This window comes from Megascapheus bottae, chromosome 16, assembly GCF_031878675.1.
Source record: "Megascapheus bottae isolate mThoBot1 chromosome 16, mThoBot2.hap1, whole genome shotgun sequence".
NCBI classification, from domain to species: Eukaryota; Metazoa; Chordata; class Mammalia; order Rodentia; family Geomyidae; genus Megascapheus; species Megascapheus bottae.
Genome location: NC_143524.1, coordinates 41,821,878 through 41,843,203, shown reverse-complemented (window position 1 = coordinate 41,843,203; position 21,326 = coordinate 41,821,878). Strand labels below are relative to the sequence as shown.

Sequence of the window (21,326 nt, the reverse complement as noted above, 5' to 3'; positions counted from 1 at the left end):
AAATCAACTGCTTTCCTCTATGCCAACAGTGAGCGGAATGAGGCAACAATCAGGAAAGCAACTCCTTTCACAATAGCCTCAAAGAAAATAAAGTACCTAGGAATTAGCTTAACTAAGTATGTAAAGGACCTTTTTGATGAAAACATTAAAATCCTGAAAAAGGAAATTAAAGCAGAACTAAGGAAATGGAAAAACCTCCCATGCTCCTGGATTGGAAGAATCAATATCGTGAAAACAACAATCTTGCCAAGGGATATCTACAAATTCAACGCAATACCCATCAATATCCCAATGGCATTCTTTAAAGAAATAGAAGAGGCAATCCAAAATTTCATATGGAATAATAAAATACACCCGTATAGCAAAAACACTTCTTAGCAGAAAGAACAGTGCTGGAGGAATTTCAATACCAAACTTTAGACTCTATTACAGAGCTATAATTCTCAAAACAGCTTGGTACTGGCACAAGAACAGGCCTGAAGACCAATGGAATAGAACTGAAGACCCAGATATTGAACCACAGACCTATGGCCACCTAATCTTTGACAAGGGAGCCAAAAAAATAGAATGGAAGAAAGATAGCCTCTTCAACAAGTTGTGCTGGCAGAACTGGTTAAGCACCTGCAGAAAACTAAAGTTGGATCCTTCTTTGTCACCCTGCACTAGAATTAACTCCAAATGGATCAAAGACCTGGAGGTAAAAGCTGACACACTGAAAACTTTACAAGAAGGAATAGGAGATACACTAGGCCTCCTTGGCACAGGTTGAAACTTTCTTAATAAGACCAAGAATCACAACAAATCAGAGAAAGGCTGGATAAGTGGGACTGCATTAAACTGCAGAGCTTTTGTATGGCAAAGGACATAGCTAGTAAACTAATTAGGAAGCCTACAGAGTGGGAGAAGATCTTCACCAACCATACAACGGACAAAGGCTTCATATCTAAAATATATCAACAGCTCAAAAATTGAATCAATCCAAAACTAATCTCCAAAGTAACAACCATCCCATTAAAAGATGGGCCAAAGACTTAGAGAGAGTCTTCTCTGAAGAAGAAACAAAAATGGCCTATAGACACATGAAGAAATGCTCAACATCTCTGGTCTTAAGAGAAATGCAAATCAAAACAACTCTAAGATCCCACCTCACTCCAGTTAGAATGGCCAGGATCAAGAAAACTAATAACAGATGTTGGAGGGGATGTGGCCAGGAGGGATCACTACTACACTGTTGGTGGGAGTGCAAACTCATTTAACCACTATGGAAAGCAGTATGGCAATTCCTCAAAAGACTAAACATAGAGCTCCCGTATGACCCAGCAATTCCACTACTTGGCATTTACCCACTCGTCTAGAAACAAGAACATACTAAACCCCCCACTAGCACAACAATGTTCATTGCAGCACTATTTACCATAGCTAAGATATGGAACCAACCCAGATGTCCCTCAGTTGATGAGTGGACAAACAAGACGTGGTTTTTGTACACAATGAAATTCTATGCTGCTGTCAGAAAGAATGACATTGCCCCATTTGTTAGGAAATGGAAAGTTTTTAGAAAAAAATCATATTAAGTGAAGTAAGCCAGACTCAAAGGAACATAGGATCAATGGTTTCTCTCATTTGTCATAATCAGTAGAAACCTTGGGCTCTCCTAGCAGAGATTTGTAATAGAACAAAACCTTGATACAAAAGGCCATATAGTATGAAGCTAATTGAAAGGACCTCTAGGATATAGAAACAAAAGCCATATAATGAATGATTGTTGTTCTTAAGATACTATGTTATCTCTCATCTCTTTTGCTGTCCCTTGGTTATCTCATATTGTTACAGTATCTCAATTTGTTACCTGATATATCGGATATATTTGTATTTGGTTATTTGAAATTGGATAGGGAAGGGGGGAAAACAAGATGAGGGGTGGGGATGGGGGGGAGGGAAATGGGGACCAAGACATATGAAAGGGTATCAATGTATGGGAATTAATGCACCATCTATCTGGCAAATATCATGTAACCCTTCTATTAATTACAATAAAAATATATGAAAAAAAGAAAACTACCATGAAGTGGTTGTACATAGGGATTTCCATTAGACAAAGCAGTTTATGAAACTAGTATATCAATGTCATCCCTTTCAGCAATCTCAACAATTAGTCTGCAACCTACCCCTTCCTTAATTTTTTTTTAATTTTGTAAAATGCACCTTAAATCAATTACTGAGTATACCATATCAGTTAATAATCATCACTCCAAAACTATCTCATTTTTAAACTTTCAGGAAAGAGAGTGATAGATGACTCATGGTATTTTGTTTGTTTTGCTTCCTCACTGATTTAACACAATTATTATATATGGAGGATAAATAAAGAAAATCTCTGATTTTCACCTTTAATCTGTGTCCATTATAGCATCTGATGCATAATAACAAATTTTATGGAAAATATTTGTATATACATGTATATACACATTAATTAATAAACTTGTCTAATCCTTCAGCTTAGCTTTGGAGGACAGGAAGTAATTTACATCTTTTCTTAACTTTCAAATCTGCATGGAAGAAAAAATAACCATTGTATAAACAGTTTCTAAAGGGAAATAAACTTCATAGGACCCATCAAATAAAAACAAAAATGTAGCACAAATTGTTATTTTTTTTTGCTATTCCTGGGCCTTGAACTCAGGGCCTGGGCAGTGTCCTTGGGCTTTCTCAAAGCTAGAGCTCTACCACTTGAGCTATGGCACCATTACTGGCATTTTTCTATGTATGAGGTATTGAGGAATCGAACCAGGGTCTTCATGCATGGAAGGCAAGCACTCTACCACTAGGCTTAACTCCCGGCTCCAAATTGTTATTCTAAGTGCAGTTCACATTGGACAGGTAAAAGGAAAAATGTGATATAGTTAAGTTATTTGTGAAAATTCTGAAGATATTTAACAGTTTCAGAGGAAGAAAGGCAAATGGAGAAGATTAGAACACAGGTAACAAATCTGGAACTGTCTACTTATAAATCTCTTTAGATTTCTCTCTTGGGTCCCAAACCTCAGCTCCAGAGGATTGTGTTTTGGTCCTGTCTTGAGAGGCTTTTAGGATCAGCTTCTGCTGCAGAATCTGTAGAGAGAAGCATCATTGCCTGTTCTTCTATAATCTGTACAATTTTTTATTCCCTCAGGCTACCATGATAAGCCATGCAAGTTAAGACAGGGTGTTCCATTCAGATTCAGGTCATTTTGTGCTGGAAATTCATATCCTGTGCCCTCAGGGGATTATAAATGCCACAAACAGAAGAAGGACTTTATCCATGTTAAATGGCAGCTAAACTGAGTCCTCTCATCTCATTTCCCTTGAAATCCTAAGGCTCCCTGACCCTGCTTCTCTTCCACTGTGCATGTGGAAGAACTGGTCAGTATTAAAATAGTTCAGAAACCCCATCATTACCCACAGAGCCTTCGAAATGACCACCAAAGAAAGATAAAGGTGGGAAGAAGGTAAGCACTCAAGAAAAATATCCCACAGTTCAGTTTCAAAACTGATTCTCTAGGACAAAAGAATTACGTGTAAGCAAAGATTTCCATGACAGGCCCTCAGCTAGAACTTGCTAAATACCCATGACTTTCTATTACTTGTCAATGATTCCTTGATGTTTGGTCCTTCTTTTCGATTCCTCTTTTGTGGACTTCCCCATGAAAAGGGCATCTGACAATCATTTCATCAAGACTGGAAGCTCAATGCTGGGCCATGCTCCAGAACTTCCAAATACTCATGTAAACATTCATTGTACTTATGGGTCCATAGTATCCAGGAGACCCTAAATGTTTCCTACATCCCAAATGTTTTCCATCCAAAGGTCCTCAGACCATATATGTCGTTAATTTTATAGCCCTTCCTTCTAGTGTATAAAACAAACAGAAATCAGTACCAATATCCTGGGAAAACAAAGTGAAAAATGCATTAAACGAACAGATATATTGGAGGGATGATGAGGTTTACATGATGATAGAAATTGAACTCTTCCTCTAGTGGTCTGTGTTGACCATAGTAACAAATAAGAAGATGCACAGGGGAACACACAGCTTTGAGATTACATACATGGGCAATTTCAAATTTTTTTATTCTGTAACTTTAACTGCCCTATTCCCTTGAAGATTCATCACTTCTTGTTATCAAACATTTTTTGGAACCAGGAATTGGTACCTCAAGCCTGTAATCCCATCTTCTCAGGAGGCTGAGATCTGAGAGTCATAGTACAAAGCCCGTAATGTCCAAGAGACACTTACCTTCACTGAAGTATCTCAAGTTCAGAAGTGGAGCTATGGCTCAAGTGGCAGAACACTAACCCTGGATAAGAAACCTTATATACAGAGCTCAGGCCCTGAGATCAAGCCCCATGACTATCACACACTTAGAAATATTTCAAGGTGTCTTCTGTTAACCTTATTCCCTCTAATCTTTTTGAGACACAAGTTGCATTCATCTATTGCATTTCTACCTTTATTCATAATGACATGTTTCTATGGCTATGGCTGTAAGCTCATTCATATTTATGTATTCCTTCCAAGTAATATAATTGCACAGAGTTCTCTCCCAAGTGGCATAATCTATTTTCCCACTGGAGGTACACTCTTAAAAGATCTATGAATTTCATTACATATCTGTCATTTTAACTACACTTCTGCTTCCTGTAGACTTATATGATATTTTAGGATTGTCTTAATTTGTTCTGCTTTCATTACTCAGTAGTCTGAACTTCTATGAATAAGTTGAGGAATTCTTTGGCCCTTTTGCCTTTGCTGTAAACTTATTTGTTTCTATTTGGGATAAATGCTTAAATCTGCATTTATCTTTCCTATTGCTTATTTATCCAATGTCTATGCAGTTTTCTTGATATCTCTGAGCCTGTGGATACATCTACTATTTCACCACTAGATGACATGCTAAGTCCAGCTCTGCTGTGCGTCTGCTCTTAAGCAGTTTTCCTTATAAGGTCATCAAACCCAGTGTTGTATCTAATCTTCAGCTGGTATGTTTTCTCATAATGGCCTAAAGGAGTATATAAAAGATGTTCTCCACCCAAACAAGGCTGTCCTGCATTCCACGATGCCACACAAACTGATCCATGGTCCCTGGTGTATTTATTGCCAGGAAAAACAGCGACAAAGGCAACAACAACAGCATCAACCACAACAACAACATTGTGATGATTTTACCTTGGCCCCAGCCTCACTGTGGAAGTACCAGCTTCAGTTTTACTCACAGTGAATTGTTAGTAGCATTCTTTCACTTCTATTCAGAGACAGTGGCTCTGTGTTGTTCTACCTTGGCTTGGAGAAGATAAGGAGTCAGAACAGACTGAGCACTGACACTGCAATAATGAATCACATCTGTATACCAGAGTGCATCAAGAGCAGTGCCAGTCTAGGAATGGAGGGAGGCCTACATTGCTGTGACATGTCTGCTCCTGCAGCCAAGCACAAGAGACGCTGACCAACACATGTCTGCCTGGACGCCATGATAGTCTAAAGGCTCTATCAAGAGCAACTAGCTGAGGATGGGAACAGCTGGGACACACCTGAATTCATGCACAATGACTGCAGAGTGGATCATAGCTGTGTATCTCTGTTCCTATCTGGTATGATGGAGCTCACATGTTTGGCTAAAGAATGACTAAAAACCATAGCTCTCATCCTACCTACTCAGGAGATCTAAGGATACTGCTTCAAAGCCAGCTAAGGGAGGAAGATCTATGACAGTTAATAATGATGTCCAGAAATAGCCCTGTGCTCAAGTTGAAGAGTGCCAGGCTTTAGTGAAAAAGCCAAGGGAAGGCCCTGAGTTCAAGTCCCAATACTAGCATAAAAATGAATAATGGAATAAAAATGGAAAGAATGACCAGAAGCTCTCAGTTTATATGTGTACTGGCCTGGATGGGGAAGCCATGGGTGTTACCAGCATTGAATTCCACTGCACTGGGACTGGTACTGGGGTTGAATTCTGAAGTCTGGAATTAATTCCTCTCCCCCGCCCCAGGCAGGATGTTTACCAACTTACCCTGCACCTCTTGTACTATGTTATGTGAGGCTTGACAGTGGCAACTATTTCTTTCCAGTCTTCTTCAATGTATTTATTATTTTTCCACAAACAAGTACCTTTGGTCTTTCACCTTCCTCCTTTAAGACTTTGAAGTTGATTTGGCGCATGTACAACAGTCTAAATGTTTTTCTCTGTGAGGAAACTATCACTAGAACATCTTGCTCTGCCTCCACCATTCTCTACCTCCTAAACTGCAAACATAAATCCAACCTATGATGCAATAAGTTCACTCCTAAGTATCTAGCCACCAATGAAAACGCAGGCACAAAAAGATTTGTACAGAAATGCAAATAAATAAAGCTGATTTATTTAGAGGAGCTCTGTTTGGAAAGAATACAAATCTATAAGGAAAAAATAAATGGATAATGAATTAATATTTCATGGATAAAATATTTTGTGTGAACATTAAATCATTATAAATAAAGATGTAATTCTGAAAAATAAAAACAAATTAGAATAAATGCTATAGGATATCACACATTCACATTTGTGTGGAAAATCTCAGTGTTCTAACTTGTCCTTATTAACTATATTCAGCTACATTTTCCCCCATAAATAATAACCACTTTAGGGCTATATCCAAAATGCACCTTACACAGGTTCTCCAGTTACTATTTTAATTGTAGTTATGCTTAGGTTCATCTCATCAGTTTATAGATCTGGCATATGTACACAATCTTCTATCAGGTATTTATAGTAAGCTTATCTAATCTAACTCATGCTATAGTGATGAAACAACTATTGATTTTATGCTTACTATGTTATAAAAACCTTTCTATAGGAAATTTGTGCATTTTTTCCTTTTAATTTTTTTTGCCAGTCCTGGGCTTGAGCTCAGGGCCTGAGCACTGTCCTTGGACTTTCTCAAGGCTAAAGCTCTACCACTTGAGCCTCAGCACCACTTCCGGCTTTTTTCTATGTATGTGGTACCGAGGAATCGAACCTGGGTCTTCATGCATGCGAGGCAAGCACTTTAACCACTAGACCAAACTCCTGGCCCCTCCTTTTAATTTTTTTAAAAAATGATTTTCAATACATTGTTCTCTCTGAACAACTGATTTCAGAAACACTGGAATAACTAATTGTCCAATGCAGAATAAAAATGACTTTTTCAGTTACCTTTCTCTGCATCGGCTGACACGTTGGAATTTTCCCTTCTTTTTGTTCTTGTATTGTTTCCTCCAAATATAGTTTCTATTTACTTAATTTTAACAACAAAAATATCACACATGAATTTATTTTTACAGCACTTAAATGGTTCAAAGGCCCTACTCCTATGCCAGTATTGTGTTTGCCTTATAATTTATTTCAGGATTACAGAATTATTCTTTTAATCCAGAACATCTCCTTTACCTTCATGGTATTGGAATAAATGGGCTACGAATAGATTTCCTGGTACAACATGGCTGCCTTTGACTCCATTAGCAACAAGAAAATACTTCACACACTCATCATTTAACACCAGTTTGAATGAGATTCTAAGAAGCCCTAGATATTGTTCTATGCATTGATTTCATGAGCGGAAACAGGACACACATCTCGTAATCAAAAATCCAGAAACATTTGATGTTCACTGTCACTATATTCATTAGAGATTTAAACACCAAAACATTAATAACATTGGAGCTATGTAAAAATCACTAAATGTGTGGCACCATAAACACACTTCCTAAATTATCCTATATCTTCGTTGACTATGTTTGCCTAAAATGAATTTGTGAATATTCCAATCAGTTTTCTAATCCATTTCTCTACGTTTTTTCTTATACAGAGTTTCAAGTGTGTAAGATCTTGGGTAATATAAAATTTATTTTGCATTATTAACTTAATATTGTATTTATATAAGTATTTTTAAAATTATGTGAAATAACTAGGCACTGGTGGCTCACACATGTAAACGTAGGCAGAGACCTGTAGATTAAACTTGACAGCCAGCCCTTGCAGAAAAATCAGTGAGACCTGTATCTGCAATTAACCACTAAGAAGCTGGAAGTGGAGCTGTAGCTCAAGCAAAAAACCTCAGAGACAGCAGGACCAGATTTCAAGCCACATGACAGGGGGAAAATATAATATATATATATATATATATATATATATTGTGTGTGTGTGTGTGTGTGTGTGCGCGCGCACCGACATAAATATACTAGAAAAACTTTAAAATTTATTAAAGTGGAAATAAAAAAGTAAATACTAGGGAATGAAGCATACATAAAATTATAGAAATGGGTTGAACTGTCAGTTTAACTGTACTACTGTAAAGTACTGAAATTAACTGAAATCAAGTCTGTCTTCAAGAATTTTTGTTTTTATTTATGGCCAAGAAGGGCAAGGGAGGTATTTGTAGGTTTCAATAAACAGAACCAAAACAAAAGGATGAATTAAATAATTTTACATCTTAACATAAGAATATCTATCCTTCACAAATTATTTAATCAATGTTATTTTTTCAATTACATTTTATTGTCATGGTGATGGATAGAGGAGTTACAGTTGCATTTGACAGGGAATGGGCATATTACTATACCTTCCCTGGGTTTTCCCCAGTTTCCCTTTCCTCAACCCCTCCCAATCATCTTAATTTTCCCTTTCCCTCCCCTATTGAAAATGATGTTAAGGTTATTAGTCTTAAAGTTATACATCATAATTATGAACATATGAAGAACAGAGACTTTTCCTATGTTATGTTATTATACCAAACAAAAGTTTGTATGTAATTTTGCTTTTTATTTTGAAATGCAATGACAATATTTTGGGCATACCTTAGCAAATGAATTTATGATTATGATATGCCTGAAAACACCTATAGACACATCAGTAAAATTTCAACATGATATGAGTAAAACATTTAATATTTCCTTCACAAACTTAATGCTTCTAGATTTAGAGTCATTTTATCTTTCATCAGAATATGAGGGGGGGAGATGAGCTAAAAACCCATCTTCACTGATTTGTTCCATTTATTTATTTTTTAATTTTGTAGGTCATAAGACTTGAACTCTGGGCATGAAAGTTGTCCCTGAGTTCTTCAGCTTAAGGCCACTGCCTTACTCCTGGAGCCACAGTCCCATTTCCCATTTTCTAATGGTTAATTGGAGATAAGAGACTCACAGACTTTAGTGTTTGGGCTTGTTTTGACTACGATCCTCAGATGTTAGCCACTTGAATAGCTAGGACTAAAGCAAATACTATGATTTCCTTCTATTAAACATAAGAAGAACACAAGTTTGTACCTCATGCAATTTGCTTGAACCAAACAGTGCTGTGGAAGGAATCGTTAATTCTAAGAACATTTTTTGGAAAATAGAATGTACAGGACATCACGGATTTGTTTAGTCTTAACCCCATAGACGATGGGGTTAAGGAAAGGGGGGACTAACAGATACAGACTGGACAGGAGGATGTGAACATACCGTGGTATGTGGGAGCCAAACCTGTGTGTGAAGAAAGAGAAGAAGGCCAGGAGGTAGAACTGCAGGAAGACACAGATGTGAGCAATGCACGTATTGAAGGCCTTGAGTCGGGCCTCCTTCTGGGGCAACTGGAAAACTGTGATGAAGATTTGGACATAGGACACGGTAATAAAGATGATGTCAAAGCCTAAGATGGCGAAGGCAACAAACAGACCATAGATCTTGTTGATTCTCACATCTTCTGCCGCCAGTTTCACGATGGCCATGTGTTCACAGTAAGAATGGGAGATCACTGTTGTTCGGTAGTGTTTAAAACGACATTTAATGAGCAAAAGGGATGGAAATATGAGAATGACAGGTCTGAGTATCACCCCAATTCCAAGATTAGTCAAGAGCTGTTGAGAGAAGATAGTAGCATGTCTCAGTGGGTTACAGATGGCCACATAGCGGTCCAGGGCCATAGCCAGCAGGATGCCTGATTCAGCTGCCTGGAGGATGTGAATCAGCCCCATTTGCAGTAGGCAGGCATCATAAAAAATGTCTGGTGAATGAAACCAGAAGATGCCTAGCATTTTGGGAAGAATGCAGGTGCTAAGCCCGACATCCGTGGCAGCCAACATGGCCAGAAAAATGTACATGGGCATATGGAGGCTTTTCTCGGTTTTGATTATAAATACGATGAGGGAATTCCCAATCACAGCAATGACGTACATGACACAGAATGGAATCCCGATCCAGCACTGAACAGACTCCAGGCCAGGAATCCCAATGAGAGTCAGCACAGAAGGCATGAAGACTGAGCCATTCACTGTCAGCATGGTAGGGTGATCAGGAGAAGGAGGTGCTGAGAGTGCTGCTTCTACTTCTAACCCAGGTTAGGCCTTGATGAATTGAGAATATGGAAAAAATGAATTCATATTAGCAAAACATCCTTAGATTCAAAATTTTTCATCTTATCCATATTATTCCCACCACTTCTAATTTTCTATGTCCTTTTGAGAAAGTATTACTGAAAACTCAATCATCAAGACCATGTTTCTCCTTTCCTTCATTTGCAGTCAAATTCACTGGCTTCCTTCAAGTCCATGACCTAAGGTAGTCCCTGTATATTGGGCTGAGGATGTAGCCCAGTGTTAGGATACTTACTTAGCATATGCAATGTACTGTATTTGATTACAATTTGATTAGCTTTATACTTACTATTCACCATGTACACAGATCCTTGTGATCTTCCAGTTGGTATTGGGATAAATGCATTTAACATTAAGACAGTCCGAGAATTTTACTTCACCAACAGTAGGTGTGAATTTTTCACATTGTAGAATCTTACTGAGCTTTCTCAATGTCAGAGGAATATTTTTTGCTAGTCCCAGGCTTGAGCTCAGGATCTGAGCACTATCCTTGTGCTTTCTCAAAGCTAAAGCTCTGCTACTTGAGCCACAGCATCGCTTCTGCCTTTTTCTATGTATGTGGAACCAACCTGGGTCTTTGTGCATGCTAGGAAAGCACTCTACCACTAGGCAAAACTCCTGGCCCCAAGATTTTTTTTTTCAATTTAACATTATATAATGCCATTAAGCTCTATCATCCTCAAATCATAAAATTGCTATTATTTACAAAGTATACTTTCATTTCCTAACAGGTTTTCTCAGAATCAATCATAAAACATTCATTGTATTCAAACTATTATTTCAAACCCTCAATAAAATACACATATACATTTATTCAGTAACTTATGATTATTCCAAATTGTCTCTGGTCCTCAGATTGCAAAATGTGGCATCTTCCATTCATTGAATACCATTTATTACCTTAAAATCTGGGAATAATTTGTGTATTTTGCTTTCCTCATCTTCTGATACTAACATAATTACCCTGTCATGTGAATGAAACATTTAAAATGAGTTTCTTAAATTATAAATACATAACATAAAGAACATACTTTAATATGCTTTATTTCTTTTAAATAGTTGTAAGAGGTATCTAAGATGTGAGTTTATGAATACAATGCATCTTGATCAAATATCACCCTTTCTGTCATTCCCCCATCTTTGCCAACTCCAGATAGCTCCATTCTCACATGTATATATTAAATATTGTAATTGTACTCCAAAGCCTTTCCTCTTACTATTTGTTTACTCTCTCTCCTTGGCCTTACCCCTCTAACATGTTGCTTAATTCTCAATGCAAAAGTATATATGGATATCACAAAATAACATCATGAAATGATGAGGCAATCATTAGATGAACAAGAAAATGCCATCTGTGGGACTTGCTGCCTTGATGCAGGAAAAATGGACTGATGAGGAATGAGGAATGGAATGATTCTTCCATGAGGATTCTTGACCTAGATAATGGAAGGCACTATGAGGAAAAATATTCCCATGTTAAAAGGCTGGACGAAAACCCTCTCCTTGCTATTATATGTGAGTCATGTTAAGGCATATGGAAATATGGATCTTCTGTGTATGAACTTATTCAGGAATATCTACAACGACAGTTTTTCCTCACTCTGATTCCACATCTAAAATTTCCAAGGCATTTATACATCTCATTCCAAAACTCTCTTCCCTTTACACCATTTCTGAGGTTCACTATTTCATCTCTTCAATCACTTTACTCCTGTGACAGAAAACATTTTTTCTGGAGTAGTCTGCCACATTACAGAACAGCTGCAAAAGTCAAGTACAGCTTCTTCATACTTGACTACAACCTTTTTTTCTCTTAATTTCTCATCACGATGCTAACTTTATATTTCCATATTTATATTTATATTTCCAGATATTTACCATGATTGATAAGATGAATTGTGCAAAATCTAAAGGCAGTAACAGAGTTTAAATCCTCCACCTGCTCTTAAGTAGCTTTCACACACTTGAGTCAATTATAAAAATCATTTCCTCAATTTTATCATGGGTGAAATAAGGCTAACAGGTAGAAATACATTAAAAGAGGACTGTGAAAAAATCAAATGAAATAGTCTACTTTAAATGTAAAACACATTACTCTGTCAGTAAAGGGCAGCTCTTAACCTTCAGGATTATATCTTCCTCTCATGAAACATCTTCTGATAGTATCAACTATCTGATAGCAAATCAAGAATTTCTTCTGAAGCTTCTTTAGTCTAAGCATATAAAATACTTTTGGCAAACAAACTTCCCCAAAATGTTATCCATTAGAGTTCCTTGTGTTTACGAAACTCACCTTAAAACTGTCATCTCATCATTAGGCCAAATAGCACAACACTAAATGTAAGGACCTCCAGGATAAGGAAACAAAAGCCATACAATGAGTGACTGTTGTCATTAATGTACTATATTATTGCTCATCTCTTCTGCCATCCCTCGGTTTTCTCATATTGTTACAATTTTTCACCTTGTTATTTGATATATTTTATATGGACTTAATTGGTTACTTGAAATTGGATAGGGAAGGGGGAAATCAAGATAAGTGGGGGGGAGGGTTGAAGGGAAATGGGGACCATGTCATGAGAAAAGGTATCTATGCTTGTGAAGTTATGCACCTTCTATCTGGTGAGTATAATGGAACCCTTCTATTAATCACAATAAAAAATTATTAAAAAACTGTCTTCTCATCCTTCATGAACTCTAAGAAATATGAGAGGCCATGTGCTGACTCTCATACCAACTCTTTCTAGTTGAATACCAACTTTTAGATAGTGTGGATTATTCTGGCATCCTGACTTCATATGGAATCACATAAGATACTTTTTTCTCAACAGAACAAATGACCTTTTTCCCTACTCACTAGGCAGAATCTAAAGCCCAAGCCATACCAGTCAAATGTGTGAAGATATATGCAAAACTCACAGGAGCAGGAACTGTTGATGCCTTGAGGCAATGGAAGATGTATGCTTTATACCTGAGAGTACCCATGTGGGACTGGGTGTCTCTCATCACTGCTAAGTCTTACAGTGCTCCTTTGGGGAGAAAAGTTTAATGAACTGGAGATGTAGCTAAAGGATACAGTGATTTCTTATCTATCATTTATAAGTTCTTCAGTTGGATGCTCATTACTAGGAGGGGGAAATAGCAACAACAACAAAAACTTAATGTAGTTTAACACTTAGAATACTCATTTTTAATATGGGTTCTTCATGTTTTGCTGTCTACACCTGTGGTAGCACTTTGGACCTTGAACTCAGTGACTTCCTTTTTTTGTATGTTTCATAGAAAAGACATCCTAAAAACAAAACAAAAATAAAATAAACACAGTACATACTGACAAAAATAGCAAGTTATCAGGGAGATGAAAATGTCATAAGTGAGGACACATGCTTGAGAGAAACACATGAATTTTAACATAATTCAGCACAGTAACAATGCTTATGTTATGCCTGTGTAAAGCCCTGATTTTAGAAAGCACACCTACGAGCTTCAATCTACTTCAGCCTCTAAGATTTTTTTCAACTTGAATTTTGTTGAATTAAAGACAGCTCTTTCCAGATTATCCCCATATACTCAGAATTTTGACTGGATGCTTCTCATATGAAAAAAAAAAGTCCCCCAGAGATTTTTCTACCCTGGATAGCTTCAAACTGCAGTCCTCAGATCTCAGCCTCCTCAGTAGCAAGGATTATAGGAATAAACCATTAGCTCCCTGATAAAACTTTGGTTTTACCTCTTCCAAATTTTGCAGAATTGAGTCAATATGATTACTTTCTTCATGTTTTCTCCTATTGCTTGACTCAAGTGTTTATTGTCTAATATTCTACTTCTAGTACTATATAATAATGGAACTGTGAAAAGTTAGTATAGATGTAAATTAATATTTTATACAGCCTGTTAGAATTCTGTTACCATGAACTATTCAGAAACAAACTATGTTGAACACTTAAAGATATATTCTTTCATATTCAGCCTTCTGTGCTCCTCTGAGGATGTTTTAAAGAATAGCTTAACAAAAGTTCCATGATAATAGCTGAATTTTTCAACATATTTAATGGTGACATTCCTTTGCATGGTTTTCTAGTTAAGTCCTAGAAAACCTATAAAGAACAATATAAAAACAAGATTTGGTACAAATGACAAGATCCTTTTTGCATTGCTGTGGTTAAGAATGTTTAATATGATATAGACCCAGGACAATGTGGCTACCACAATTTGGTCACAGTAGGTATGGGGAATTATGTTTCATCTTCTGTAAGGAGAGCATTTAGTGAAGAAAGTGAAGAAAATTATAAGTTACACCCTTCAACAGTGAACTCTCAGACTCCATCATCCTTGAGAGGCAACCTCCCTGAACTAGAAACATCTGGAGCAGACATACAACACAAGTTCACAGTTTAATGCTGTTGATAATAGCCACCTTGATGTAGAGCAGATCTCTAGAATCTAGTCCATAAAACTGAAGCCTTACACACACTGAACAATTGTAACTTAATTCCTATCCAGGAGTTACTTCCCCATACTATTAAGGGAACACCCATTGGAGTCTCCGAATAATGGCCAAATCAGGCTCATTATTTTTCTTCTGATTCTTTCATTGTTCATTTTTATTCTGTATCATTATGCAACAAGCCAAACCTAGAACTGGCAAACAAGCTTGTCCCTTCCACAGAAAGCAGGAATGTAGGTACATGAAACCAGGTACAATACCCTGGAGGCCTCTTTCCTCTGCTTCGCTCAGTTAAACTTCTATTCAGTACTACTGCTTCAACAACTTTCCTAGTCAACATTGTTTTCTTATGTAATGTAACTAACGGGTATACATGTATTGGACTAAAACACCAAAATGAACTTCAAGAAATCATAATGCAACAGAATGACAGACACAAAAAATATTCTAGGGCTGGAAGTTTGGCCTAGAGGCAAGAGTGCTTTCCTAGCATGCATGAAGACCCATGTTCGATTCCTTGGTATCATATACATAGAAAAAGCAGGAAATGGTGTTATGGCTTAAGTGGTAGAACTCTAGCCTTGAAAAAGTTCAAGGACAATGCTCAGACCCTGAGTACAAGCCCCCCAGGACTGGCAAAAAAATATTCTGATATTTTTCATTAAAACCCATTAGAACATTTGAGCAGTAATCTATTTTAGAAATGATATGATTCACTATTTTAGATATATACATGTCTTCAAATATAACATTTAAAAAATTACTTCTGTAAGTATTTTAGTGAAATTGAAATCTCCATACAATGCATATTTCCTTAAGATAGAATCAGAATATGTTGGAATTTTAAAGGAATTTGCTAGATCATATGACCAGACAAATTGAGAAAACATTACTAAAAATACTAATCCGTAGCCCTGTATCAGAAGTCCTCGCTGGATGAAATGGAAGAGTGACCCATGCTCAAGCCCCACCCACCTAATGGAGCAGAATGGGAAGGAAATCTGATGTTCCTATTAGCTAATCCAATTAGTGGGATTCCACTAAGAATGGATAAGGCTGATGTCAATTTGTTTGATTCCTCTAGTCATATAGATGTATAGTGATACATCTATATGAATATTTTTTCATTGAAAAATCTTGTGAAACTTCCATTATCCAATTTAATGTTAGTGACTACATTTTAAGTGACATTTCAGTTTTATAATATCAACACATTCATCAGAAAAATCAAAACTCAGCACTCTCAATTTCAGAACAGTATTTCCTGCAGCACGAAAATGCAATCCTGCGTTTGATAGAATTTCAATTTACTTACAAGTGTCAATGTTTAAGTAACTTTCTTATGTATTATTTACAAAAACACATATTTAGTTGGGCACCAGTGGCTCATGGCTGTAATCTGTAATCCTAGCTACTCAAGGGACTAAGATCTAAAGGTCATAGTCTGAAATCAACCTAGATGGAAAAATCCATGAGGCTCTATCTGCAATTATCCAGGAAACAAAAGGGAGAGTGGTGGTATGGCTCAAATGTTAGAATTACAGTTATGAGGAAAAAAAAATTGCTGAACAAATGTGCCAAACCACAGCTCAAGCCATAGTACTTAAATAAAAAAATATATGTATATGTGTGTGTGTGTGTGTGTGTGTGTGTGTAGGTGTGTTTATTTATTAGTGGGAAGATATACTTTATAGTTGATGTTTTTATATTATATTTTTTAAAATGCAGTTATTATATAAACTTTTGCCTATTTTATTCACCCATTTGCCTCAGTTGATACCTTTTTGCACATATAAAGTTTCTAATTTTTGCAACTTCACTTAAGCCTGTTTTGACAATACCTGATGATGCACATAGCAATTCTATGATCATAGAATATTTCTTTCATAATAAAGAAGAGAATTTATTTTATATCCAAGTATTTATTTTTAATTGTCTTATATTCTATCCATATGGCTCATAGAAAATTCAGTGACACGTAGGAGTCTCTTAAAATATGAATAGATACTTCTCTGAATTATTTTAACTGATAAAGACATTTCCAATGTAAGAGATCATGTTAAAAAATAAATGTTGTGCTTTGTTTTTCATAAAGATAGTATTACTCATTCAGAACTAGTTTTATTCATACATTTAAATATTTTAGGTCCCATGCAGGTTCAATACATTAGGTAAATCCTACATTGGCTAAACTTAAGCCATAGTGCCAGAATTAATCATAAATTCAAAGTTCCAACTTGGCTTGGCAAATTTTGAAATCACACTAGTTTAGTAACTAAAGATATTGATATTTTATTTCTATATTTTGAAACACTAATTTTTTCAGTATGGATCCTATTCAAAATGCTTGTACATTTGCAATTTCTTTAGATGAAAAATTCATAACTGTTGGAGTGATGCATGGTGATACAATACTTTAGAGGCAGAGAGGAAAAATTTGCAACTTGAAGAACCTGTAATCCTAGATTCTCTAGACTGACATCTGAGGATCACGGTTCAAAGCCAGCTAGGGAAGATAACTCTGATAGACTTGTATTTCTGATTTATCACCCCAAAATTCAGAAGTAGAACTTTGACTCTAGGGATTCCAGTGCTAGCCTTGACTACAAAAGCTCAAGGCCCTAAGTTCAAGCCCCAACACCGGAACAAAACCTAAATAAATAGGAGAAGCTGGAAATATAGGTAGTATAGGTAGGATTACTAAGTAGTGTAGTAGTGTCAGTTGCAAAAAAGCAGAGTGAGAGCTTGAGGCCCTGAGACTAAAAGCCCAGCACACACACACACACACACACACACACACACACACACACACACACACACTATGAGCTAGGGACTGCGAGTTTGGCCTAGTGCCTGCCTACCATTCACAAAGGCACTGGTTCAATTCCTCAGTACCTCATAGAAGTGGTGCTGTGGCTCAAGTGATAGAGCTCTAGCCTTGAGAAAGCCCAAGCCCAAGGACAGTGCTCAGATGCTGAATCCAAGCCAGGACTGGAAATATCTATCTATCTATCTATCTATCTATCTATCTATCTATCTATCTATCTATCTATCTATCTATCTGTGTAAGATAGAGTTTAGTTTATTTGTCAGTCATGGAGCTTGTACTCAGGACCTGGGTACTCTCCCTGACATTTTGTGCTCAAAGGTAGTACTCTACCACTTTGAGCCACAGCTCCATATCCAGTTTTCTGGTGGTTAATTGGAGGTAAGAATCTTCACAGACTTTCCTGCCTGGGCTGGTTTTAAACCTCGATCCTCAGCTCTTAGCCTCCTGAGTAGCTGGGATTATAGTTATAGGAATGATCCTGGAGAGATAGTTTACTTCTGATGGTATCTTGGATATTGATGGAACATTTTACATATAAGGAGAATTTGTATGGTGAAGCATACGACTACAATGGAGAAGTAAAACTATGGTCATGACATCTCAGTTGAAGTGAGAATTTACAAGCAGGTGGTGCTTCAGATCTGCATATATATGAGCTTTTCTCAGATATGACCCTGAGTATAGGAGCATTCCAAATTAGAGTTGTAGGCTTTTGAGCTGGTAAGACAATTCCAAATCAGTTGAGGAAATTTAGTTGAGTAAATATGATATTCAGTTTAGGAAATTTAGTATTTACTAAATGTAGTTGAGGAAATATAGCATTTAGAATTGCATCTAATTGTTATGTTTAAGGAAAGTTCTTGCTACGTAGTCCTGGCTGACAATATCTCATAAACCTCTGATCTTAACTTCCAAAGTACTGAGCTTATATTAACATAGTACCATACCTGCTAAAATTGTGGGCCCATTTTTAAAAGATATTAAGACTATCTACTTTTGAGAATTGAAGTGAAATATTAGAACAAGTGTCATCCCCTGCATTGACCGATTCCTACAGTGACATAATGTTTAACTTTTCTTTTGAAAAAATATTACCCAATACACTACATTAAATTACAATATATACAATTTCTCCCCACCTATCTGAAGTATTCAGAACATTTATTTTCCCAAAGCTCAGAGCTTTCAAAAGATGAATTTTGGTTTTCTACTCTCAGAACTGATATTTCCCAAGAATGGGAAGTTTTATGAAGGTTGTGAATGTTGGGGTGGTGGTGAACATTGTATTCCATCCATCTAACTATATGGGGTGGCTTACTGAGAGGTTGACAAGCAGAAAACATGTCATAGGAATAAAGTCAAAGTGAAAGGGATGGATGAGAATGTGGAAAGGTGTTCACATGGATCGAGATACATTGTATTCATAAGCTGCTTTGTTACAAGGCAAATTCTTTGTAAACTACTTAAAGATAATCAGGAAAATTAAAGCCTAAGTTTAAAAATAAAGAGCTATTCCCAACCTCTCCTGTACCCTCAACCAGAGAAAATTTAATGTTCCAAACCAGAAACATTCTCTACTTCAATCCTTCATTTTGCTGCTAAGGTGTATTGTGGGTAATAATGGATCGTTTTCCTTTGCCTAGTTTGAAGTTTTAATGGAGAATATAGGATTTGTGCAAAAGCATCCTAAATGCCTTATGGTTCTAATGTCTTTAACTGGAGCTTTTTTTCCCTAGCTCCAAATCCTTTTCCACCTTAAGGTATCAGTAATAGACTAAAATAGGACACCAGGCGACCCTTCTGTAGGAAGTGGGGAGAGGGCCAGGACAGGAGGAGACCTCGAGGCTCTGCAGAGGTTTGTCTGAACTGGAATGGAGAGACTTTCTCCAATGCAGAAGTAGCTGTTCTCAATGTCCAGCTGCCATGGAGGTTGGAAGAATCTTCCAATGTTTACTTCTGCCTAGATGAAAGCTAAAGCCCCTCTCTCTCCCTGTGATTATGGTTCTTAGAATTAATTTCTCCAGGGGATATTACCCGTCTATTGAAACGTCCTTCTAGTCTCAAACACCGAGGACTTGAGAATCTTGGATTAAAGCTGTGCTTTGCGTTCTGCTTTTGCCGCATCCCCTCTCCATCCTCGGGTTATTTAGGTGGCTTGGTCCCTGCTCCCCGGCCCCTTCGAAATGCCCTGACAACCCTTTCACGAATCTCCTTGGTCTTCACTCCATAGACGACAGGGTTGAGAGCAGGTGGGAAGAGCAGATACACATTAGCCAGAAGAATATGGACGTGGCGTGGAACGCGGTGGCCGAAGCGATGCGTGAAGAAAGAGAAGAGGGCCGGCGTGTAAGAGATGAGGATGACGCAGACGTGGGAGCCGCAGGTCCCCAGGGCCTTGGCGCGCGCTTCGTGGGACGAGAGGCGAAGGACGGCTCGCGCGATGAGGGCATAGGAGAGGCCGATGCAGAACAAGTCCACCCCGATGACCAGCAGCGCGGCGGCCAGCCCATAGATCCGGTTAGGCCGGGTGTCCCCACAGGCCAGCTTCACCACAGCCATGTGCTCGCAGTAGGTGTGTGGGATCACATGGCTCTGGCAGAAGCTCAGACGCCCGAGGAGGAAGGGGCATGGAAGCATGAGCAAGGAGCCTCGCGCCACGGCCACCACCCCGAGGCGGGCAATGATGGCGTGGTTGAGGATGGTAGCGTAGCGCAGGGGGTGGCAGATGGCCACGTAGCGGTCGAAGGCCACGGCCAGCAGCACGGTGGATTCCATCATGCAGAAGGCATGGATGAAGAACATCTGGGCCAGGCACGCCGGGGCCGAGATGTGCCCCGCTCCGCACCAGAGGACGGCCAGCAGCTTGGGCACGGTGGAGAAGGAGGCAGCCAAGTCGATGGTTGAAAGCATACACAGGAAAAGGTAGACGGGCTTGTGCAGGGCGGGTTCGGTGGCCACCACCACAAGGATGGTGATATTGCCCACTACCGTGGCTGTGCCCAGGCAGCACACGGGGAGAGAGAGCCACGGGTGGAATTGTTCCAAACCGGGGATGCCCAGGAGGAAGAAGATGGAAGGATCCAGGTTAGTGTGATTAGGAGATTCCATGAGGTGGGCGAGCCTGCAGGACGACTTCTGTGGTCAGAAACCCACGCACAGGGTCACAGGGCCTGGAGAGACAACACACCGCGGGCTAGCTAGATTTACAGCGTTCACCACCCACAAATGGCCACAAGAACAGCCTCTATACTTGAGAGTTAAGGGAGTGGTATTTGTAAATGTGTTTTCATGCTACTGAACACATAATCCTCGTTGAATAAAATGAGAAAGGGCTCAAGTAATCATTAAAAAAAATCCTGCTTATCTCCTAGCTGAAGATTCTCAACCTAAAAAAAAAAAACCCAAGAAGGGGCAAGAGGAACTACAGGATGATTCTAAGAATATACCCAATATCCAGCATGGTTTTATGAAGTGCGGGAAGAGATTAAATGAGATCATCAGTGTAAAGCACAAACCAAGAGCACCGCTCACAGAGAAATGTTGGATATTCAGTCTTCCTGTTCTCTGAATTAGAATAAGTTCAGATTTGGGGTTTGGTTTTTAGTGATTATTATGTTTTTGTCTTAGTATTATTTGAG

At 38.1% G+C, this 21,326-nt stretch overlaps 2 protein-coding genes across 2 annotated transcripts; both read right to left on the bottom strand.

The window, feature by feature from the left end:
- Positions 1-9,370: 9,370 nt before the first annotated feature.
- Positions 9,371-10,318, bottom strand: LOC150053363 (olfactory receptor 52A5-like). Its single transcript, XM_090349052.1, has one exon. The coding sequence runs from the start codon at positions 10,316-10,318 to the stop codon at positions 9,371-9,373; it is 948 nt and encodes a 315-aa protein (XP_090205178.1).
- Positions 10,319-19,830: 9,512 nt separating this feature from the next.
- Positions 19,831-20,796, bottom strand: LOC150053362 (olfactory receptor 52P1-like). Its single transcript, XM_090349051.1, has one exon. The coding sequence runs from the start codon at positions 20,794-20,796 to the stop codon at positions 19,831-19,833; it is 966 nt and encodes a 321-aa protein (XP_090205177.1).
- Positions 20,797-21,326: the final 530 nt, after the last annotated feature.